Here is a 26,119-nt window from a genome sequence, read left to right on the forward strand (position 1 = left end):
AATTTTCAGCACTGAGAACAATGTAATTATGAAATAGTCATAAGGTGGGTTTGATTTTTCAAAACTTCGCTCAGTTGTCTGCTACTGTAGAGCACCGCAAGGCATATAATTCAGTCATGAGTGGCTGTGGGTGTGGTAATGGGATATTTGAGAGGTCTTTTCCTCTCTGATTCATGTTGCTACGAGAGACTAGTATTTGTTTCTGCTAACAGCCAAGCTTTTTAAAACGGATGAGGACTCTCAGCGCTGACACTCATTTAAAATGGCTTTATTTTGAGCACCATTACAGTTAAGGCATAATCCTGACACATTAAATACGAGTGTTTTTCTCCCCAGTGGGATTCTGTAATTTATCCTGAAAAATGCAAAGTAAGCATGCCTCTCTTGCAACCTATTGAACTACATTAATTGGTGTCATTACTGTGCATCATTATATCAGTCGTATTGTGCAAGAGTTTATGTATGAGTGTGAGAGAGAGGGCTGGGATTGAGGTTCCTAGTTAATGATTCAACAAACTTGGCAGTACTTGGAACAGAGCAGAAGAGCTCATTGTGAATAAATGGGAACAGACTGTCCGCTCAAAGTAATGATTATTTACACTCCTATGCCCAAAAAGCCTTCTAAAGACATAATTAAACACCTAGAACTTTAGTAGGATACGTACACTAACATTCGAAACTTTTGGGTCTGTGTGTTTTTTTCTATTTTATCTATTTTTGATATCAATTTAAAATAACTGGTTTCTATTTTCATATATATTATTTTAATATGTAATGTATTCCTGTGATAGAATGCTGAATTTTCTTCAGTGTCACATGATCCTTCAGGAATCATTCTAATATGCTGATTTGGTGCTCAAGAAACATTTCTTATTATTACCAATGATTAAAACAGTTGTGCTGCTTTTGTGTGGAAAATGTGATACATTTTGTTCAGGATCCTTTGATGAATAGAAAGTTCGGTAACACTTTATTTTACAGTCTCATTGTTACATGTTACATGTAGTTACTATAGTAATAACTATATATTATGCAAACCCTAATCCTAACCCTATAGTGTACATTACTTAATATTACTATGTATAATTACAGTGTAACAACGACAACTTAAAATAAAGTGTAACCGAAAGTTCAAAAGAACAGCATTTATTTGGAACAGAAATCTTATGTAACATAAATGCCTTTACTGTCACATTCGATACATTGAATGTGTACTTGCTGAATAAAACGTAATTGCTTTTAAAAAAAAAACTTACTTCCCTAAACTTTTGAACAGTATATTCATTAATGGTTCTGGTTAAGGCAGTACTTTAGCATTCAACGCCCCCCAAAAAAAACATCTTAAACCATATGTTTTTTGCTGTTCTTAGATGATTTAAGCCTCACCGAGCTAATGTGTGTCTGGTTTAGCTGGTCAGTCAGCTGGTTTACCTGCCACACCAGACCAACTAAAACCAGCTTAAGCCGTTCAAGATTTTATGTTTGGATAATTTATGTTTGTGCTACATAAATCAAGTCATGTGCCTTGAGTAGAGGTGTGCTAGTACTTTTCTAAGGGACATAGAAAGGCAAACAGGAAGAGACTGAGATAAAGAGTAAGGGAAAATAGTGAGAATAAAAGAGTGAAGATTAGTATAAAAACTGGCAAAAGTCAAACTCTTTGATCACTCACATGTAGAATGACGCCCTTCTCCAGCAGACTCTGCTTTTTGGCAGTCATTACAAAGTAGTGTGTGTCATCCTTATAGTAGACAATGTTTTCCAGGTCAATTCCTGTGGAGGCAAACCAACAGAGAAAAGGACAAAATGTGAGAGGGAGCAAGAGGGAGGGAGAGATTAAAGAGGAGATGTGACAGACAGCATGTCAACGGGGGAAAAGGGGACAGAGAGAAAGAGGAAGTTGTTTGCATCCGTTCGCTGATGTAATTATGTTCCATCTGTGCAGCAGATAATGCGCCCACTCCCTCAATCAACAGGAGAAAGAGAGAGAGAGGGATGACATTGATTATACAACTCAGAAAACAGCAACAAAAACTGCCCTCAACACAAAGCACAGGGACAGATCATCAAAATATTTTCCCTGTATTTATTTCCTACACTGCTGGAACTTCAAGAAGTACCACAAAAGAGATTCATGCAGTGGTGTTCTGAAATGAGGAAGCAAAATCCTCAGTTTTTAATGTGTGTTATGTGTTGTATTTAAGGTTGTCACCTTTTCCTGGTTAAATAAACATTACTTAAAGTTTACATTACAAAAAAAAAGAAGCAAAACAATTCTATTTTGTATTTTTAAATCACATCCTAACAATATAATTTATTTTCTATTTATTAAAACCAAGTATAAATCTCATCAAGTTAGTGTTAAGCATTTTTACATTTACTCTAAAACAATAACTAAAGGCTATACCAATTTATACCATGTTATATTAACTGATGTTCAGCTATTCTTTTTAATAGTCAACTTATTCTCAGATCATCATCAGTCATCAAGCTCTGTAAAAACAGGTCAAAGACATGAAGATGTACCTTTAATTTCACCAAGCTGATTGCACACTAAAAAAAACAGTCATTATGTTTTCAGACCATCTCAAGTTTGACTTTGACGCGACTAAGCGGCAAAATCTAAGTGATTGAGTTGTTCACTTTTTAATTAGTCTTCCCATTAGTGGCATCATTTTGTTCATTCAAACTGATTCGCGAACGCACACACAAAAAAAAATCGCGAGGCGGGATCATCACACAAACAAATTGTATCCAATCATAACCAATCAAATCCAATCATAGCGTGATGTCACATTTTGTAAAATTTGTGTCGTTTTATTTTTGTAATATGGATTATTTTCTCATCCAATTTTTTGAGGCATTGCCTCCCTTGCCTCCTTGGAGGAAACGCCCCTGATATATCTTCAATAAGAGTGCTTGTTTTACCTGTGGCTTCTCTAAGGTCCTGAAAGAACTTCTGGTTGAAGATGAAGGCAACTCCACTGATCTCTTCCACCTTTGCCTCTGCAGTAGTGTTGCGGTTAATGAAGTTTGCTGTAATAGCGATAGCCAGTTTGCCCCTGAACTCCTTCCTCCTGAACCCTGGACAGACAGGATAAACATTTATAAGAATTCACTTTTATTAATGTCAGATTTTACAAGTGTTAAACGTATTAGATCATTTCTCCTAAATAAGCAGAATTATTTAAATGTATCATTCATACCCGCAGGATAAACCGAGTGGGGCGAGTTACACGCCGAGGTTTGTTCAAGTCCCTTAGCACACACCACTAATTATTTTTTTCATGTCAAGACAAGAACCAAAGATCTAGAGAGAACATTCTCAATTTTCAAATTACAGGAAGTGCTATTCTTACCTGACAGTGTGTTTCTCCTCCCATCAGCCCCAATTATGACATCAAACTCTAGCTCATTGACTGGATGCGTTCGGGGGTGGACCTCGGCTCTCCACCCAATTCCTGAAAAACCAACAGCATGTTCAGCGATGACAGACAAGTCCTTTCTCCAAAAGACTAAGTGTCCATTCAGGATATGCCTAGGCTCTTTAGAACGACCGGTATTTATATGGAAAAAGGAAACAAATGAACATAACAGCTAAATTTCAGCATGGAAAGGACACAAGAAAGTGATCTTACTCTCATTCTCTTGGTCTTCTGGTGGCTCAATGAGGCCTTTGAACTCCACGTTGACGTGGATCTCGATGCCAAGAAGCAGAGCTACCTTCAAGAGCATCAGCTGCAATTGGCGAATACCTGGAGTAAGACAATTCAAAAACATAGACCCCGTTTATCATCTGACTCAACAAGTGGACCAGACATTCTAGAGGAGTTTCTCTATTTAGATGCATCACTTCCGCAAGGCGGTCAATCCAACAACACACACATCCAAGTTGTTTTTCTACTTGGGCAAAACTGTTATATCTTGCTGGCAAAGTTTAAAGCCTTTGTTTTGGCAGGTTTTCCCCAACACATCCCACAATGGTTAAATGAGGAGGCGGCTATTGAATGTCTGGGATGCATCAGAACATATCAGCATTTACACCACACTTGATAGGAGTCCCTGAACACCAACGAAGATGGTTTGAGTCTCCAAGGTGCATCGTAGGGATGGGACGATTACCGGTTTCACTATAAACCACGATATAATGTACTGACGTTTAGTATTATCGTTTAAAATTTAATTATCATTAAAACCGTGTTTGATTATCGTGATTTTAATAACTCACTGTAAATCCTGTCCAGCTAGCAACAGTCTGACACAGGCACGCAACGCGCAATGTTGTTGTTTTTTTTATTCGAGAAGGAATGGCGGAAGGCAGTGACCGTGCTCGGGAGATTTTCCAGCCTTTTAAGAGGCTGAAAAAGTCCTGAGGGAAACTTAATCGAGGATGGTCACCCTGTCTGCAGAACATGCACAAAAACAGTCGCTGCAATACACTTCAAATCTGCTGAGTCGTCTTGTGTGACCATCACCCAGTGTTGTATAGCGAACCCAAGGCAAGTTAACTTTGACCTCAATACCAAAACTACGTCTGGGAAATAATTGGGCACAAAATGTTGTTTTGAGTTGAAATATTTTATCTCACTCACTTGAAATAGACGTGAAGCTTCCGCGAAGAAAAGTTTGCATTATAATGTTTTAAATCTTACCTGTTTATAAATCCATTTTGTACAGCGTACAAAACAATCGTCCAGACAAAATGATCACAACAATATTATCAAACTCTGTAAACAATAAATGAACTCTGATTTCATTTTCAATACAATCAAAACCGAGACGCAAGACGGCAAGTTGTATTTGAATGAAACAAGAGCGCGCGTCCGTTGTGATACATGGATGTGCGCTAGGGCTGGGCGATATCTAAAATGTATCGAGATATTTTTTAAACACGATATGGATTTTGACATATCGTATTAATCGATACATTGTTTAAATTTAATTCTGATTTCGCCACTTTGCCTTCTCTGCGCTGTGCTCGCCCCTGCCTCCTTGCTTTTGTCCCCCCTCCCCTCGCGTGTTGTCTCATGGCGGCGCCCGCAACTAGCCCGGAGGCTACAGAACTCGACTAAAAAAATCGTCTTAAATGCTGTCTTACATGCACTTCTTGAGGCACACACGCACACTAGCAAACACACGCAAGGTCTCTCGCTCTCTGTCCCTCTCTGCCGTGTGCGCGCTACACGGTGCTCTCTCCCTCTCTGCCGTGCGCGCGCTACACGGTTTGAACATACATATTCATGCAGCCTTTCGAAAACCAGGACATACTGTCCCGGGAGAGTGGATAAATTTCCCGGGACAGGTTATTAAAAAGAATGACAATCCCGGTAAAACGGGACAGGTGCCAACCCTGGCCATTGCCGTCGTTGAATTATTATTTTTGTATACAGGGATTTTTTTTTTTAAATGTTGCAGAAGCACTTTGGACTACATGAACTGCCTACCTCTTTGCACTCCAATAAAAAAAGTGGTATTTGGCATATTTGTTTTTGCAGTAGTTTTTGTTGGGTTATTTTTCCTGTAAAGATATCGAGATATATATCGTAAATCGATATATAGCTAAATATATCGAGATATATTTTTTGCTCCATATCGCCCAGCCCTAATTGCGTTGCTATTGACGATGGTCATTATAAGGAAGGAAATGGCACAGAATGGAATCTTGCTTTAAAAAGTGCATAGAGCTGCTTATTTATTTGTTGTTTATTGATTTTCAAATATAAAACTTGTTGAAATGTTTTCAGTGTGAGCATCAGTTCTTTTTGAACACTTTCATCTCGTTTTAACAAAACCGTGATAATATTGATAATCATGATAATTTTGGTCACTATAATCGTGATATGAAATTTTCATACCGTTCCATCCCTAGTGCATTGTAACACATTACATCTACAGATTCAGATTGTTTTATTTAGTGCCATGTGAGCATTCAAGGCTTTTTTGATGGCAAAAATTCAATTACCGGTACAAAAATACAAATATCATAATAAATACAACAAAAAACAAACAAACAAAAACAGCAAGTCATATTATACAAGATTTTTTAAATTAACATATGATAAAAAATCCCAAACCTTTTCAGGCATAGGCTAATCTTTCTAAATAAGTCCTTCAGAGATTTACATCTACATTTAGTGCTGTAATGGGATCATCTGTAATGGATGTCTGTACTGTAAAGGTTAATTTCTCTCTAAAAGAAAAAATTGTTTGATATACTACTCACTGATATGGTCGATGGCTCCAGCACAAAACTTGCCGTAGAACTTCTTGGCTCCAAGACCCCTCAGATCCTGAATGGTGTAAGGCCAAAGATGGAGCACATTGTTTCTGGAGAATGCATCTCTCTTCTCCAACAAAACCACCTTGGCTCCAAGGAAGCCCAGCTCTATGGCTGTACGTAAACCACATGGTCCAGCTCCAATGATCAGACACTGAGAAACACAATCCACAAAGAATAAAAAAACCAAATCATCAAGCCACATAAAAACTCAATCTATTTTGAACAAAATTAGAACATTGAAAGTTTGAGAACTAGTAACCAAAACACTCTCCCAGGGAAACTTCCATACCTTGGCGTTGGCACAGGCCCTTCCTTTTTTGTATTCTTTGTGGCTGGCGCGCTTGTCTAATTTGACCCAGAGGGCTTTGGCTTTCCAGTAGTTGAGCTTGGACTTGAGTTTGTGGTAGAACACACGGTATTCATTGGGCTTGAGTTCCAGGAAGTCACAAAGCTCTTGAAAAGCCTTGAGAGTGCCTTTGAAGGTGGTGGCCTGGACGAAGCGGTCAAAGAGCACATGGGACTGATTCACCCCTTCTCCCACCGCATTGACGCCTCCATCTCCCATGGTCTCTTGACCCGATAAGCAGGGATTATGGGACAAGCCCCGTCCAGCTCACTCAGAGTCTGTCTGTTTTCGATTCAACTTCCGCCATAGGCCATTTTCACCCTGAATGAAGAAAGAAGAAAAGATTTGTCAAACATTTTAAGTAGAGATTGCTATGGCACACATGGAAACGCACAGCACTTTGCAGAAGTAAAAATCTTTTTCATTGTCAATATTTTGGATCATTTTGATTGTGGCTTAAGTTATGAATAAGAGTGAATCACTTGGTTTAACAGCTTACCATTTTAAAACAATTGCAGAAAACTTTCCCTAAATATTAGTCCAGAAAATGAAATAAATCTGCAGATTGCATCTAGGCCTCCTTATTAGATGTTTTTGTCAACACAAGGCAGTCCTCTACTAATTTCTACAACTGTATTTTGAAATTTTCAACCTAGCAAGACAACACAGCATGGATTTAACAGAAAGGAAAAGATATGGAAGCTTCCTGGTATTTACAGAAACAGACATTACTATACTATGATATAGGCCTACATAAAGTAGCTATATCAGAGGAAAGAACTATCTAGACTAACATTTAGTGATAATTATCCTCTCTGCAAAAAAAGGAGAACTGCTTCATGATTAAGTTATATAAAAGTAAGCTCAAGTCATTAAGATATCACTTTATGTTTCTACAGAGCAAGAATATTATATAGGGCCTAGGCCTAATGCAGTTATGTAAAACATACTGTGTAAAACAAGTCTATGAAACAGGTTTTAAAAGTTAACACCTTTCACCAACAGAGTTGGCTGCCAAAAACCTTGCCTGGAAAATTTAACATAGCCTAAAGGACCAAGCAGCTCTAATAAACACTTGGCATTAAAGAGCTGAAAATGCCCCATGCCCTTATCTGAGAGTCAGTGACCACAGGAAGTCTGATGAAGGCACAGAAACCCAAACAGGAAATGCTGACCTTTTAGAAGTCTGTGCATTCTACTGTGACACCCCAGATATGATAAATAAACATACACCGCATTGCTGCATGATTATCAAAAACTATTGCTGACACCATGTCCTACTCAGGTGTCAAATAGTCTTGCATAGCCAAACTTTTATCAGTATGTTCCTCTTTAAAGATTATTCTGGTCAAGAACTGGCCATTCTTCAGATGGGAGGAGACCTCCTGATTCTGACCAACATGTAAAGCAACCAACCAAAGTTTATTTTGCACTTAAACGGTGAGAGTCTCACACAGAATGCCACACTCTTCTATTCAGACAGACAAAGACCAGATATCATTGCCATTTGCCAACAAAGAAAACCAGGCCTAGAAATGCTGACAACCAGAGATTTCGGCAATGTGCTAGTGTTCAGGAACGTTTTCTGAAAGAAGAATGAGGGGGGGGGGGGGGGGGGGGGGCACAATGTTAAAGTAAAACTTTCCAAGATGCTCTAAAGACATTAAGAGAAAAGAATGCTGAGCAATCAAAAAAGACTGAGATACATAATCCAGACCCATTTAAAGAATCACATTCAGACTGTATTTCAATTGGGCAACTGAAAGTGACCACACAGCTAGCTGTCATTAACTGAAATAGAACATCTAAAATATCACAAATTAGCAGTTTCTCATGGCCAAGGACATGTACATGCACACAGTCCCATTTAAACAAACTCAGACTCACACAGACTGCTAAGGTGTGGTCTGGATGAAGGAAATCTCCACCTCACAGAAAGACGATGAAAGGGAAGGTAGGTGAAGGGTTAGTGCGAGGGCCCTTTCACTCGGTTCCAGCTCTAGTCTGCTGTGAAAACACACTCCTGACCTCACTGCTCTGAAACTGCTGTGCCAGCGGTCACCACCAACACCACTGAAAGACTCCGTGTCACAAAGCCATGAGACGTGATGTAATGACATTGTCCTCATGTTTTCATAATCGTGAAACTTTAGCTGAAAATTGAATGTAATACAAAAAATAGCAATTAAAAATAAAACCGTACCTGCGCAGTGTTAGCTTAATATATTTAATAGTCATTTACTAACGACAAAATGTAGCCTAGCCTATGCTTTGTTAGGGTTTTATAATAAAATTTTGTATATTATATACATATTAAACAAATGGATTTCACAGTCATGCAGTGTTTCGTCCTTTCACTACACATGTCAGGCTGTTGCATTGACTTTGAAAATTGGAAAGTCGTGTGAATGCACTACTGAGGCAGATGGATCTGGTTACCCGTTTCCGCTCTCCATAACCCTCTGACACGACACTAATGCTTCAAATGGATACACTTTTTTGCACGGCAGCAGTCATGTAAACAAATACGATGCTGAAATACATTGACGTTCAAAGTACAGCTCATTTAACAAAGATTGCTGAATGAAAGAATAAATGTTTTCTTTTGAAGGTGTGCAGAAATTGAACCTCATAAGACAAAATATAGATTTTTTTTTTGTTGGTTGTCCTCATGCGGCTTTACTTCTGTCGGCCCCTGAAAGCCGAGAACCTCGGCACGTATATGATATCAGAAACCCTCAGTGGCAAAGCTTGGGTAACACTGACTAACCTGTTTAAAGCCCTCAAGTAGAACTGAGGAGACTGACTCCTGAAGAGCATGGGAAAGAAGCTGGTTTCACATATAGCCAACACGTGTACAAACACCACATGGTCACTCAGACATAAGACCCATAGAACCTGCATACTTTATTCACATTTTCTGTGTTGATGGTGGAGTGAAAACCTGCAGAAAATGGATTTAAATGAAGCTGAAACCATTATTTAAAAAATACAAGTGGCAAGGATGTGTAGAAATTTGAAAACAACAGTAGTTAAAATCATGAAGTAGTCCGCTGAGATTTTATGGAATTCTGTGGATTCCTAGCAGGACTACCCATAAGCCGAGAAGGAAGCATGACCATGTGCGTGTAACTACAACCATACAAGTATTGTGAAACATGGGTCTAATTCTATGGAGATCATTTAATAGAGGCAGCATATTTTTTTGGCACTAGCCTAATGTGAAAGCATTGTTAAAGGGGTCATATAATGCCATTTTTGTACAAGTTAAAGGTGCAATGTGTAACATTTTTGAGTATCTATTAACATAAATGCAATATGACATCCATAACTATGTGTTCAGTGGTGTATAAAGAACTTACTTAATAAACTGTAATGTTTTTATTACCGTAGAATGAGGCATTTATATCTACATAGGCGCGAGAATCCCCTTCTATGAAGGTCGCCATATTGTGACGTCATGTTTCTACCGTAGCCGACAACGAACAAACAGCGCTACAGAGCGCGTTTCGTCACTACCTTGAAAGAGAAGCCGCAGGAAGCTAGAAGAAGTTAGTCATAAACACCGTGAGTAGTGACTTTTCCCTTGTCAGTGGTGTAAATATGTAGTTGGATTGTTTCATGTAACTTAATTATTATCCCTCGCTGTGTTGGCTTTGCTATGTGGGGATAAATGAGCTGGTTAAGTTCGTGAGACAGCTGATTAGTAGGCTACTCTTGTCATTGACCGTAAAACAGTTACAGGAATCACCAACCCGTCAATCTTGAAAGCATTTTAAGTCGATCGAGTTTCCAAAATCAGAGAAAAAAAAGCCTATTGTGTCTTTGTGTGTAAGTGGTGTCTAGGGGATGCGGAGGCGCGCGCGCTGTTACAATCACGTCATTTTTGCCGCACGCACCTTTGGGCTCATGTGGACGCGTCGAGTTTAAACAAGGCTTTACGCTTTAACCAGCTCATATTAGCCAGCTAAACTTTTACTACCCTGTTAGAAAAAATATATAGTTGCATAGTTTCATGTGGTTCTTCTCCCTCGCTGTATTATGGGTTTGCTATGTGGGGAGAATGTGCTGGTTACGTTCGTGAGACAATCAGCTGATTACTATTATTATATTATGTATTAAGACCCTTGATCCTCACCTGAAACTTTATCCATGATGTGGTTTATAATGGACTGTGGTACAGAAACTTGGTTTACGCTGGCTATTCTCTACTGTCTCAGACTACGATGTTTGTCCCGTTTTAGCCACCGTAGCTTCTTCGAAAGGGAGGGGTGAGCGGTGGGCTGAGCCCTTAGTGTAAACTAAACTCGCAACCGAACCGCTAGATGTCGCTAAAAGTCACACACTGCACCTTTAATATGCATGTTTAGGGTCTAAATGAAAACTTTGTAATATACTTTTATTAAAAATTCTCATTAGTATTTTAAGAAAACACTAATTTTACCTGGTCAAAACCAGCTCTGTTTTCACCATGCGCCGTTTCAGTGCATTTGCCTTTAAATGATAATGAGCTTCGCTGACTCCGCCCCTCTGTTCTGCTGGCTTTTAGACACAACGCACGTGGAGTGTTGCCTTGACAACAGTTGAGGGTATATTTTGGAGAATGGCAGCGGGAGTCTCTGAGGACACATCTGTGCAATCGTATCAGTTTGAACCGGAGTCGGACCCGGAACAAGATGACGGCCCGAAGAAGTTCGACAATTAAGGCTCGAACAGGACGTTTCTGAATGGTTGGTTAAAGTAATGTCACTTTGATCTATTTTTGTATGCACTGGCAGGGTAGAGCAGTGAGATACGAACGCTATGTGTTTACTGATGTATACGTTAGTTCATTGACAGATTGACGTTACAACTAATGGTCATGAAAAACTTTTTTCGCGATTTGCAAAGATTAATATAAAGGTTAATGAAACTTTACACTAGGGGTGCACGATTCAGAAAATGTCACGATTCGATTCGATTCCGATTTTTTGTCTCAAGATTCGATTCAAAATCGATTTTTGATTCAAAAACGATTCTCGATTCAAAAAACGATTCGCAGTAGGCTATATAAATGTAGTTTACTTTTTCCTATGTGATTGATTGCAGTAGACACAATTTAAAAGAAAAAAACCCACAACAAATTAAATGTAGTTTGATATTACTTTATATGTCATCATACAAAATTAAAAACTTTTGCAACTAAAAAGTGCAAAGTGCCAAGCTTTGGCCAGCTTTTAAATACATTTAATTCAAGTTTAAAAATAAAACTTAAATAAAAAGCTTTTACATTTAGCTTTATTATTATTATTATTATTATTTATTTAATGACCACACAGCCAGGCTGGTGGAATTTGTTTTCAGTACAGTACTGTAAAGTGCTGTAATCAGATCAAACAAACAATTATGCTAAATGTGGTTTAAGGACTACTTCAGCCAGGTTGACAGTTGAAATGTGAACTCGACTGGGCACATTGAACTTCCTAAAAATATATAGCTAAGCTACTAATGTCATAGAACCCTTGCGAAATTATTTTAAATAGATTTTTAAAAGCCACTGCTACTGGTAACATCTATGGTTAGATTGATTTGTTTAGATCCAGTGAAGTCGTTCATAGGCGTAATTTGCGGGTATCTCCAGTTAACTAGCAGAGCATTCATTTAGTTCGCTATTAAAATAAGAGATCTGTTGTTTTTGAAATCAAGCTGCGCGCTCGTTGCCGCTGCTAATGTGTCATGGATACAGTGTTCTCTGTGGCTCGCGCAGTCTTCACTCGGACGCGCGCTTCATATCGCCGTTGTGGTTCCGGTGAAATCTCAAAATAAAATGCACACAAACGTGATGAACATATTCGGTTTTGATGAGAGAGAGAAAAAACTATACGAGTGCGGTTTAGAACCCGTAACCTCTGACACGCTTGGCAAAAAGATCTACAGAACTCAAACATAAGATCTGCGGATCGATGCATTTATTCACGGGTTGAGCAGAGAGGCTGCACAGTTTGACCAGCGGGCGGCAAGAACTTGCAACGTAACTATTTATCAGACCGGCCCTCGCAGCCTCGAAACACTACCGGACCACCGGTAAAAGTCCCGACTCACCCGATTGTCACTCCGCCCGTGCACGCCATAAAAAAAAAAATGAATCGATTTTTGGAATTCTATGAATCGATTCTGAATCGGTAAAGATTGAATCGCGATTCAAATGTGAATCGATTTTTTTGCACACCCCTACTTTACACTTACTTCTTCTGTTGGTGCAGAGGGAACATAAAAATAGTTGGTACCGATTCTTTTTTCAGGAGCAGCTTCTTAGCAAAACCAGCTCATACTGACCCTTGTTTATAAAGAAGTCTGGTGGGAAATGACTGTTCATTATTACACCCAAGAACAGAACACCACAATCGCTTAGACGCCATTCTGCTCCAGTGTATCAACAATGACGGACTGATGACAGCTCGCTCAGGGCGGGGATGTGTTGAAACGCTGCTGTCAATCAACAATCGTGGGAGGGACGTCCGACCGTGTGACGTCACACGGTCGAACGGCTCGATTTGAGGCAGGGAAAAACATAAGGAGATTAAAACAAAAACACTGAATGGATTTTTATCATTATATGATGGTTGTGTACAGGCACTGCCAACACAAATTTCAGTACAATCAACTTGAAAAAGTGCATGTACCATTAAATGACCCCTTTAATACTAATAGATTTAAATAATTTAAATAAAATAAACACAAAACTAATGAAATATTTCATATTTTGTTTTAATACCATAACTGCAAAAATTAAATAGAATTTGCATTTATTTGCATGAACTTATGATTTCCATGACATTTCCAGGTCATTTAAAATTGTTCATTTACCATTTCAAAGTTTTGCATGACCGTGAAAACACTGTAATGTTTCCCCTAAAATCTTTATGTTTTACAACTTGGTGACAAACCCCAGAACATGGATCAATTCCTAAAAAAATAAATGTATAAAAACTTGTAGAGACTTCTAAAAAGAGAGACTTTGACCACTGCAACAAACCAACACTAAAAAAAATCAGTCAAAAACTGCAAATGTAAAATCTGTTGTTCGTCACACTGACTCATGGGAGGATGTGAAGAGCCAGGTTAGATAACTCTGCAAGGCCCTATAGCCACGTTAAAGCTACAGCATAACATCATTTTAACTCCAAGCATGCCTGAACACTTCCAAAACAGGGCCTGCTATAATTGAACACAGGTCTTTATCCAGTAGCCTATCTCTTTACACAGGAAACGCCCACATTTCTGCCATGGTGTGACCTGTCACTATAGGTATATTACATTTCAGACACAGCTTTCTGGCCTGTGTCACACAGCAATGTGGTGTTAATGATATAGCCTAGCTGCTATGAATACACACTGAACTTTGTATGACATGAGAGAAACAGAAGACAATCACTACGGACATGCTGATAAACAGTATTACAGACAGAGACACAAGGCATACGGAAACAAACCGCAATCTGTTCAAATCTATTCAACACAACAACAAGAAGACTGAATGAATAACCAATCAGATAAATATACAACCCACCTTCACTCGCCTGTAACTGTACAGTAGAGGGAATCCAAAGAAATGTTTTGATTCACAGCATGCCTTCTAAAACAAACACGCATATACGCTTGCATCATGCATTTTTTTACTTTATGGAGAGAGATTGTGACTCTGGGCTAAAAATAGACCATATTACATGTCTGAATGGACTGTACAAAAAGCTCTTTCCAGGCTTCTCTTCCTGTCGGAACCCCATATATTTCCAGTATGCTTCCTGTATAGACATGTGGATGGGAGACATGTCAGAGTTGTAGCTTTTTTTAGACTTCATAGGACTGTATTAACCTCAGACAGCAATTTCTAGCAAATCACACAAAAAAAGCAATTTCTTAGCTCAGCATAAGAAAACAATATAATATTTATTTTCCATCATTTAAGACTATTACTATCCATGACTTTCATATGGAAATCAGATTTAAAAATGATTTAAAAATAAAAAAATGTCCATGGTCATCAAAAACATGAAAATTATAAAACGTGTGTGTGCATATATATATATATATATATATAAATATAAACAAACACCCTATAGACATAGGCATATTTTGTTGAAAATCCTTACATTACATCCTTACCTGTCTGGTCTGCTTAAACACACAAAGAATAAAATGTTCTTGTTTAATTTTCAGTAAAAAAAGCCTGGACAGTAACAATATGCACCGTACGGTTCCTCAAGTCAAACTTTTTTTTCTTCTAATCAGCAAACCAGGTACAGTTATTGGCCAATTCTGATAATCTTAATATGGCCAGATGTCTGGCGATTAGAGCTGCTGATATCTGAACAAACTAGTCATGATGAGGCAGTAGATGTTTTACCACAGACACAATTTAGATAAACATACATTCTCTATCTAGATTCAGTAGAATGATATCAACTAAGTTCACTATATCTCGCCTTACAATCACGATGTTTAATTGCACTGCTGCTGGTTCCAGGGAAATCATGAGATCACGTGTAACATTTAAAAACATGAAAGCTAAAATCACTTTCACATGACAGACCGTCAAGATCAAATATATTTTAAGACCACTAGCCTGCGGGACATACAATGCATAACTCAAATCTCTAGATTTTAATAAACACAGAGAAATAAAATCACAAACTCCTTGTGCTGGAGGACAACTCACAATAGATTTCTCATTCATTTCTCTTACAGAAAGTCTCTGCACATTTATCTTCAAGTCTCTTTGTTTGGCTGTGATTTTCCTCGTCTAAAAACTCCCATGGGAGCGAAGGGGCTTCCTTTACCGTGGCATAAAACATTAGGCTCCACCACTGTGCCGTCTATCAAACAGCTGTGATGTCTCCTCCTCCTACTGTGTCTTTCCCTCCAGACAATCAGGTGAGACCGAGTGCTGTCGCTATGGTAACATCACCAAAGGAGTATGACATCATTATACACATGCTGTAATGGAGGAGGGGAGCTAAGCCAACAGAGCCGCATGTGGGCAGGTAAACAAAGCAAACTGATGTGGGCGAGGCAAACTAGGCCAGTATCCACCTGAAATTAGCTGGGTTCTTTGTTTCTTTCGAAAGAATGGCAACTGTAGTGAGTCTCCTGATATGAAAAAGTAGGCTTATCCTTTCAAATCGACTTACAAAAATGCATGCGCTAATATTACCCATAATTACTGTCTGAACACTTTCCACCACACCTCGGTGATGTATAATAGTTTGATTAACTCTGTGCTCAGAATCCTTAATGGGTTAGTTCACCCAAAAATGACAATTCTGTCATTTCTTTTCTGTCCTCATGTCGTTCCAAATCGCTTTATATGATGAACAGATTGAATTTAGGATTTTATTCCCATAAAAACATTGATCAGCGAACAAACAGAAGCGAGAAGAAATTGGTTATATTGCAGAAGCTGAAATGTGCTGCGTAACACACGAGAATTAACTCATTGGTTCTCGCGCATCAATTGAACTCCCGCTTACCATTACTGATGTGTGCCTTGAAGAATGTTTATATGTGAATAAAAGCCTAAATTAAATCTGTTCATCATATAAAGCGATTGTGTCTCTTCAAAAAATTTGGACTAAACCGCTCCATTAATATGGATTAATTGTACGATCTCTTTATGAACTTTTTGAAGCGTCAAAGTGGTAGTTGCGTAGACTGTCAATAGATGGACAGAAAACTCTCAGATTTCATCAAAAAGATCTTCATTTGTGTTCTGAAGATGGAATGGAATGGAATTTGGAATGACATGAGGTCGAGGAAATGACAGAATTTTTATTTTTCGGTGAACTAACCCTTTAACCGTTGAGGCGGTTTCAACTACAAGACTGTGTTTTTCATGCCAAGTAAACATGAAATATATAGGCTAATGTAACTAAAACACAGACAAACTCAAATTTAATAGCTAGAGAACAATTACATGAAACATTTTGCAAGGTGTTCATGAACACAATGATATTAAACGCATGAGAAATCAACAATACAGAGCTTGAGAAGTGAATCCATCAAGAAAGAAAATAAAAACCAGTTACATTTTGAAGGAAAAATGTATGGTGTACTTGACAGTCGTGGTCATTATGAACTGTCATTGAATGGAAAAGAAAGATATTCTGCTTTTATGTTTGACAGAGAGAAAAAAAAAGCAGGGATTGGAACGACATGACAGAATTCCCGTGTTTGGGTAAACTATTCCTTTAAATAATCACAGTCTACATGCTCACCACAGATCATAGTGAACACATAGTTAAGTTCTGTCATCAACCAGCTTTCCATAGCTTACCATTTTCCACACCAAGATTAACAGACACGGCCTACAAACTGTCTAAACGCAAGCTCCAAAACACAGACTGTATCACAAATAGAGACACATACTTCATTATGAAAATATGCCACCACAGAAATGCTGTGCCAAGAAAACAAATGCTATATTATGTATGCTAATAAAGAAAAGTTTATTTCTGAAAACTAATTGAAAAAGCTTATTGACGTAGTTTTTTAAAAATAAATATATGCACATTTTGACCCATTTATTTGTCATCTAATTCAGTCATCTGAATTATCTCATGTCTATACATTGAATTACAGCATCTTGTCCAGACAAACTTGTTTTCACCTTTTTTTCATTAAAATAAATTAGATTCTTATGTGATATTTGTTGATAAGGACTGTATTTTTATTGCTCTAAAAAAATTCCATTATGCAATCGAGACATATTATTGATATTGAGAAAGTTGATGATTAATAAACATACGTGACTCTTTATCATGTAACAGTAATTCCAAATCTACTTCCATTTTAATATCTTTTTTTAAGAAGCAACAGATAAACAAATGTCACTTATGACCTTATGTGGCCTTACCATTCATTTAAATATTTGGCTTCCTGGATTTATCTGGACATGTTCATATTTGCATAGTTATCCATAGAAGTGTGTGGTTGATAACAGACATTGGCAAACAGAATTAAACCAATAATCAAAACACCAAGATTCATTCCACAAAACTTTGCTTGAATCATGTCCAACAAAATATTTTCATTAAGTTTTAGCTTACAAAGCATCTTATTCTAATTAACTCCCAACAGCTGGAAATGTAGCTGATCCATACAGAGTAGGCCTACATCAAACAACACTGCACAAATATAAATACATTTTACAGAAACAACTTAAAAAAAAATACAAATTTAATAATCTTTTGCCACACTGATTGCCACAGTAATCAAGCAACAAAGATTGCTAAACTTGTGCAGATTGCTAGAATTCCAGATTGTTTGGATGGTTGTGAGTCGTGACCAACAACCACAAACAAATTATGCAATGCATTTCAAGGCAAAGGAAACAGTGAGTATTATATCCCCCACCTCTCAAATCCATGTTATCAGGCTTTTAGACTCAAAATTCCTGATGCAATACTTATTTTAGTACATTTTTGGAAAGAAGCATGATATCCAAAAATCAGATGTTATGAGAAAGAAGCCATCACAGCAATGGAAGGTTTGGTCATGCTCATACAAAGACATACCCTGGTAAAACTTTGAAATTTATGATTCAGTGTTGTTCATAACTAAAGAATCTCATTCATGAAATCCAGACACCAAAATGGAAGTAATTTGCATTATGCATTCGCATGTGTATATATAAACTTGTTGCAATTGAGAGAAAAAGTCAGAATTGTGGTATAAAAAGTCACAATTTTACTATTCCGTGTTGGAAAAAACCCTGCAAACAGAAGTCCAATAAAAACCCTGAATTGAGAGATATAAACTCGCAATTGTGAGGAAAAAAAAAGAAGTCAGAATTGAGTTAAAAGTTGCAATTACCTTTTTTACTTTTCTATTCCGTGGCAGAAACAAGCTTCCACAACTATGTCATTCAACGGCAACAATAAAACATGTTTACTCTGTCTGTTAGGTTTCATTAGAATTGTAAATTACACTAGACACACCTTTTACAGACTGAAAATGGCTGAGGAAACGAGCACGTGTCATCTTACATATCATCTCTGACATGAGCAGAGTAAACAGAAGCGGTAGTTACTACGTGACTGTGCTGCGTGTTACTGCGTTTCCTGGTCTCAGAAACAGACAACAGGGCTGTAATCCCGTGAATACGGCATGCTGATCTAATCCCATGCGCTGTGGGTGGGGTTAACCCTTACTCGCTGGGTAAACAAGTCTCCAGACAGCAAAGAGGCAGGACCGTCACTGACCCAGACCTGCCACAGCCTTGGCTTTATGCGTTAATAAATGACAGCACGCATACAGCTGCAACCCTATGAGATTGACAGATAAATCAGTGAACATATACAAGGGAGGAAGGTAGTCTCCTTAAAGGAATAGTTCACCCACAATTGAAAATTATGTCATTATATTTACTCAATCTCAAGTGGTTTCAAACTAGGGATGTCAACGATTAATCGATGATCGATTAATTGTCGATAACACGTTTAATCGATAAACCTTATCGATCATCGATTAAGCAGGTTCATGCGCGTGCGTGCTGCTCAACCGCGAAACATGTAAGCGAGCGCGCCGGAGTTATGTTTGGGACTATTTTACACCTTCATCATGACTATAAGTTTGCGTGTGCATTCGCTGCCTTTTGTTTTGTGCAAATGTAAGTTGTAATAGTTTATTTTGTGTGTGCCTATCTATATCTGATTTATCTCATATTGGATGCATTTGGTTAAGAATTGACGCAGCGTGATCTTTAGCGCGCGCAGCTCAAATGGCAATGCACGACTAATAACGACTATTGGGACTGTCATATTTTATAACATTATAAAGAGAACAATATTGTAATAAAACATTGTGAATTATTTGGGTTTAGTTGCCGTGTCGCGTTGTTCCAGGAAGAGCGCGTCCACAACATGAGTCATTCTGAATGGCACGTAACTTAGTTCAAGTTCACTTGTGCATTCACGTCATTTTGTGCAGATATTATTTGTAATATTATGTTTATTTTGTATATATCTGATTAATCTCATAGGATGCGTTTCTTTGAGTTAAATAACGTGCTAGCAAAGTGCTCAACGGTTAAGTTATTCATTCAGCGCGCGCCGCTCAAGCAGAATGCACGACTAATAACGAGGATTAATTTGGGACTGTCATATTACATAACATGAGAACACTATTTTATTAAATCGGTGTGAATTCATTGGGTTTAGTTGCCGTTTTAAGTGCGTTGTTCCAGGAAGAGCACGCGTCCACAAGTCACACATTCTGACAAGCGCATCTGAGGCGGCGTTGGTGACACGTTGTATTAGTCGTTATATTTGATTATTAAATATTTAATTTAATTCAGGGCCTGAATTTCGTTTTGGAAAATGGGGGGGAAATCCCCCCTTAGATTATTCTCATGGGGGGGATTTTTTTTTTGAGGGGGAGAAGGGCGGGGGGTATTTTTTCCAAACAAAAATTACATTTATCTTGCCTAAATGTTTGCGCTCATTGCATTTTTACAATGGGGCAATATTGTTGTTAAGAGTTTACACAACACAAGGAAGCTTGATTTAAACTGTTTAATTAAATTGAAAAAAGTAGCACAAATAAATACAATAGAATAAAGATACAAATAAAGACAAATAAAGAGAAAAGCTTTTCAATGGGTCTAACTACATATAGGCCTACAGAAACTGAATAAAGTAATCAAATGGAAAATAACACTGGGTAGTATTTTAGTCCTGAATAAATTAAATATATAGGCTATTAATCCTGATTCCTTTAACTTAAAGCTATATTTTGTTGTTTTGACAACTAAATTAATGAGCTAGTGCACGGATCCTGTGTTCATTATACTGGCATGCGTTTTATGCTTATTAAAAGACAAAACCGACTATGTTTAGAGTATACTCACGAAGACCGAAATTGACACAATTTTGCGTGTTAAAGCAATATAATCCGCGAAAAATAACTTTTGTTACTGGCCAGCTGTTTTTGAGGCGGATTCTTTATGAATGTGCGCATAGAAAATCATCTCAGAGAGCGTGCGAGCACTGATTAGTTTAAAATCGCTTGAATGTTTAAACTGGTAAGACTTAAAAAGACGTGCAAATGGTAAACTTCAGTCACGATGCACTGCTGGCCCGATTGTGCAAGTGAATATTCCGTCATGTCCCGACTCCTAAACGCGAGTGTGTATTATCGCCGCAGCGCTTGATGCTTGCCTTGCACAACACATTTTGAGAGAAGCGATAGAAGACGCGGCACGCTGAACACTGACGCTGTTTGTGAAATTGCGCCTGGCAGATAGTTGTTAAAAGAATGATTTGATTTTATAATCTGTGTGGATTACGATTGCGGGAATTTCCTGCATTATAAATGGGAGACCTGCGGGAATTATTAGAATTATGCGCAATACCCGCAATCCCGCGCCGAAATTCGAGCCCTGAAATTTAATTATCAATCACATCGAAACATTTTACAATCCTACTAGCCCTTTATTTAGATTAAAACCATTCTCATTAATTTGGTGAGGAACATAGCGGTTTGAGCAGCATTTGCAGACGCTGTCATGCTGTTGGCCATATGCACTGCAGCAGACGCATATTGCAGTATTAAGGCTAACGATTAATCGATTAATTGATCGTTAATTTAAACGACGATCGATCATGGGAATTTGTGAAAATTGACATCCCTATTTCAAACCCATGTGAATTTCTGTTGTGCAACACAAAAGGAAAAGGACTATTTTTATTTGTTTAGCTACAATGAATAGGGACTGAAGCTTCCAAAAGAACTTATTATTCTTTTAAATTACTTATTAAAAAAAAAAAAAAAAAAATTAAACCAACAAAGATTAAAAATATTCAAAAAAATTTTTTTCATAATTATGGTCCTTTGCCGGGAATTCATGTCATCAGAATTACCGTAATTACTACCAGTAGTTTACAAACTTATAAATTAGAAATAGAAACTATGAAAACTTTGACTTCTCCCACTTGACCACAATGTTATGTTAGACCTAACCAATATCAACATTTAAAAAGTAGATAGGAAGCAAATTCTACACATATTTATGTTTGATATCCTTTTATAGCCAGTGTAACCAGGTGCATATTAAAACATGTGCAAGAGAATCAGAGATTAATTTGTGTAGTGATAAATATTTGTCTGTCACTTCCAACAAATCCGCATATGGAACGGTTGTTTGCACTGCCATAGAGACAAATAGTTTAAAAGGATTTAAACAGCACTGAGTGTTGTTAAACTCAATTTCCATCTTGTAATTATATCTAATAATTATTATGATTCCAACATGACATTAATGCATCATGACATACCTGTGATTAACACCTTAACATTTAACACTCAAACAGAAAAGCGGGAGTTCATGAGAAGAAACTGTCGTACTGGTTTGACAACTCATCTTCTGCATACAAACAACATGCAGGCAGAAAGCTGTGGAAAGCTCCACATAATTCCAAACGCTGATATTGAAGTTCTACACACTCCCATCCCTTTGCATGTTTTTTTATTTATTATTTTGCTAATTTCATTGAACATTTGGCTATAAATAGGAATATACTCTATGATAAAATACACATTTTTTTGTATTCATTCCACAGATCTAAATTCAGATTGCAGATTCAATGTGGGCCTACATATCAGCTATTACATTAGTTGTCATTAAATTCTGGAAAATTACAACATGGAAGGTAACTCCAATAAATATGAGCAGCTTCTGACAAACTTTTGAGAAATGTTCTTTTTGGCCAAGCTTCTGTAGTTTGAAACCTTTCCAACATCTGTGATCTCTCGCACTTTTAACTACGCCAAGGGACAGAGGACGGATTTCTCCTGAAGTGCTGGTTGAGGACCAACCTCCATGGTTCAAATCATCAAACATTTTAAGGAGGGAGGGAAATAAAAAAAAAAGTGCAAAACTGGCCTGAAGTCAGCAGCTTGCGCCAACCGAGCAGAGGAAAAGGGTGGACTCCAAGTGTGAATGGAATACAAAATGGGCTTCAATAGGCCTGTAACCCAAAACTCTCAGACAGATGCTAAGCACTTCAATGGACTTTCATTAGAAGGAAAATAGACACATACTGAATTACATTATAATCCGACAGCAATTTTACAAACTATAGGTGATGGGTGGAATAAAAGCTTATTTTGTGGAGTCAACGAGAGGACAACTGCAAAAATATTGGAAACTGATCTTAAAAGGAAGACTGGCTCACTACTACTATCCCAAAAGCACTTATGAAAACAAAACAAAGGTGAAAAGTACAGTGACTCACATAGGAAGGTTTCACACATCACCCACAGGATGAAGGTTCGTTTCAAGTTACTTGTCTGAGATAAGATACTTAAGTCCATATTAAATGATTCATTTATTTCATTCAAATGACTCGTTAGGATTGCTTAAATCACGCAATGATAAAACTCAATATATATGTATAATAGAATGTTTCACAAATCTGATATAAAAACTAAAATAGAATTAGCCTGTTTAAAAGGGGTCATATTATAAAAACATTTTGGTAAAAAAACACAAAAAAAAAAAGTCATTTTGAGAACTCTGCTTCAGTCCAAAAATACCACTTACTGAAACTAAGCTGCAAATAATGGCTCATGCTGAATTTCCACAACTTTCTAATGTCAGTCAAATAGGTGAATTCAGCACGACCGTCCCAGTTAACCTATTAAAATACTATAGTACTTTGACTAAATAAATTAAAAACAAACAAACTAAAATCACCTGAAAATCATCACAAAATTATAATGTACAATGTGAAAAAAGGACATTTTTAAATTTAATAATTACATTAACCTTGTTGTAAATTATTAGTGTTTTAAAGATTAGTGTTTAGATGACAACAAAGGTAATTACTTTAGATTTAGATTCATCTAAATCTAAAAACAGGTAATGACTGGAGCATACACAATTAGATATCCAACATCAATTATGGTGTCAATATTAAATTTGGCGGGGGAAAAACAAACATTATACATACAAAAATTATAACATGATCCCGTTTGTTGACTCAACAAATCCAGCAATCCAAAATAATTTCCTCCAGACAAGAGTTCCAAAGCAAAAGTAGTGGCAAAGGAACCAAACGCTTGCAACCAAAACCAACAGAACGATGACTGTATCACTGAGTCCTGAAGGAAATCACCATTGTGTCTCTCTGGACTCTTCCAAATAAACAGCTTGTGTGGAGACGGTCGCTTAGGAGGTGTAGATGAGGCGGCAGTGAGAGGAAGGAAAAATCTTTTGCCAGTCACTTTGAAGTGAAATGTGGGCAGAGCGTGGCGGCACCCTGGCACAGTAACATCTTATCAGAGTAAGACACACGCATACATGCAGGGAAATAGACTGGCCGATCACAGTCATCAGAGTTTTTCACCTCTTCTGCTTTTAAGATAAGGGCTAAACAGGGTCTGTGGGAACTTTAAAAACAGAAGTCAGCCTTAAAAAGTTAGTTTACCCAAAACTGAACCTTATTGTTTTCACACCCTAATATCATTCCAACCCCATATGATCTTCTTTCTTCCATGGAACACAAAAGCAGTCATCCAGAAAAATGTTTTTGTCAGAATTTGCAGGGCAGAAAAGAGCAAGCTGGGCTATAACTCTTTCTGTGTACCATGCAAGTAAAAGCCATGGGGTTTGAACGACATGAGAGAGTAAATTATGTCAATTTAAATGGGTGAACTATCCCTTTAAAGAGAAACAGTAAGCCTTTAAAGGAAACAAAAGGCCAAGTGAAAGGGGACTGAGGTGGTGCTTTCCACCCTCATATCCCCCTGAGACGAGAGACTTATGTATTTTTTGTCTGGAAAAAATGATCCGATGACGCAAAAATTGTCATTTTGCGTCATCGGAGGATTTTTTGGGCAGAGGCTAAAGACTACAGTGCTGTCCCGCATGTTCTCAACCCGCCCATAGAGGGTGGGATCTCACTCACAGAATGTACACATAGTGTCAGACATCTTTTTTTGGAAGCTAAGCTAGCAGGCTCTTGTTCTGAGAAAGCTGAGTAGTTTACATTGTTTACAATTACATTGTAATTCATTGTTTACATGAACACCTTTTGTTTCAATCTAACTGAATTCATTCCGATTGGCGAATCTGAATGTAGTGTTTAAATGAACGCCAAACAAGTTATCGGTTGATGTGCGTTTTAACATTGCTAAGAGAATTCCCGCTCCTCCGTGAGAGATACGAGAGCGGTGCGTCTCACAGGTGTCGCTCATGGGTAATCATGCCACCGGCCTCGCGCCATTCTCCCGCGGCCCTAGCCTCGTCCTGCTCGCCACAGTAAACATAATGAATGGCGACTGTATAACGCAAAAGCCGAATCCCGGACATTTTGGGCGATCTCGAAACACATTTTCGGGCAGACTCATCACGGAGACTTACTAGTAGCCTAGACTTGTTGCTTAACTACTGCGCTCCGTTACCGGTAGGCGTGGCCTCCTAGGGCAGCGAAGCAAGTGCATTCTGGGAGTTGTTGTCTTTCATCCACATAAGCCAAAAATACATTTTCTGGCTTTTCTCAGTCTAGAAAGCTACAAATTAAAAAATAATTTCACATTTCTTCTACATAAATGACCCATTTTAAATACACATTCATCTTTCCAGAGGTGAAGTATCCCTTTAAGGTCGCTAGCTACAACATAGGCTAAATGTGGTTTTGAAATAACTCCAACTAGAGTTGTGAGGGGTGGGGGTAAATTAAGCGCGACATGCTGTGACGTCACAATCGTGTTGCATTGTGGTCCATGGATCATCCTGAAGTGTACATATTTAGTAGATTGATTCGCTCACTCAGTCAAAATCAAGAGGTCGAGGGTCTGTCCAAATAAACTACCCTGGCCCACTTGAAACTTCGACAGGGATTCCCCCGAGGGGAAGTACTTTGGGAAATTCACAAGTGTATGCCTAAAAGTGGAGTTAAATGCAGCCTGACAGTTGGAGGGGATGTTCTACCCAAGCCATCAAACTGACGTCATCATAGAACATTTTCAGATTTCGATTACGAAGACAATTATTAAAGGGCATATTGCAGGTTAGGTGACCCAACGAGTCAAATAATGTGGGAACTAGATTTTCTTTAAAAAAAGCTTCAGGAGTCGTTTTTGTGAGAAAATTTTACTTCTGCGTCTGAAAATGGGCATGGATGGCGGGCGTGACGTAACGGGCGGGAGAGCGGTCGATTCAAACAACAGGAAAACAATGGATCGCAATGACATTTCGGACGCTGAGGAAATACTTACTCGTATGACGGACCACAGCCATAAAATATGAGCCTGCTATGCTGCCAAGAGAACAGGGACAGGCCAGGATTAATGTTAGACAGAACGGTCAGAGACAAATTGAGTTGTGATGTGAGGAGAACCAGTGGAGAACAGGACAGGTGTCTGGGTGAGAGAGACCAGTGTTAGCTTATTAGATATACACGTTCGCTAACGATATTCACTGTGCTCACAATATTGTACAGATTATTATCATC

The 26,119-nt window shown here is 38.0% G+C and overlaps 1 protein-coding gene across 35 annotated transcripts in view; it reads right to left on the bottom strand.

The window, feature by feature from the left end:
* mical3a (microtubule associated monooxygenase, calponin and LIM domain containing 3a) overlaps positions 1–26,119 on the bottom strand; it is a 125,320-nt gene that overhangs the window by 57,327 nt on the left and 41,874 nt on the right. For all 35 annotated transcript variants that reach the window (XM_056261350.1, XM_056261349.1, XM_056261351.1 and 32 more), the window contains exons 2-7: positions 6,570–6,947; positions 6,224–6,431; positions 3,639–3,755; positions 3,360–3,461; positions 2,929–3,084; positions 1,673–1,773 (exon numbers count right to left, since the gene is read on the bottom strand). In XM_056261350.1, the coding sequence (XP_056117325.1) occupies positions 1,673–1,773; positions 2,929–3,084; positions 3,360–3,461; positions 3,639–3,755; positions 6,224–6,431; positions 6,570–6,845 (960 nt within the window). In that variant the 5' untranslated portion in view covers positions 6,846–6,947. The remainder of the gene's footprint in view (positions 1–1,672; positions 1,774–2,928; positions 3,085–3,359; positions 3,462–3,638; positions 3,756–6,223; positions 6,432–6,569; positions 6,948–26,119) is intronic.

Source organism: Rhinichthys klamathensis, unplaced genomic scaffold (genome assembly GCF_029890125.1).
Source record: "Rhinichthys klamathensis goyatoka isolate OS25496 unplaced genomic scaffold, OSU_Roscu_1.1 h1tg000181l_1, whole genome shotgun sequence".
Lineage (NCBI taxonomy): Eukaryota > Metazoa > Chordata > Actinopteri > Cypriniformes > Leuciscidae > Rhinichthys > Rhinichthys klamathensis.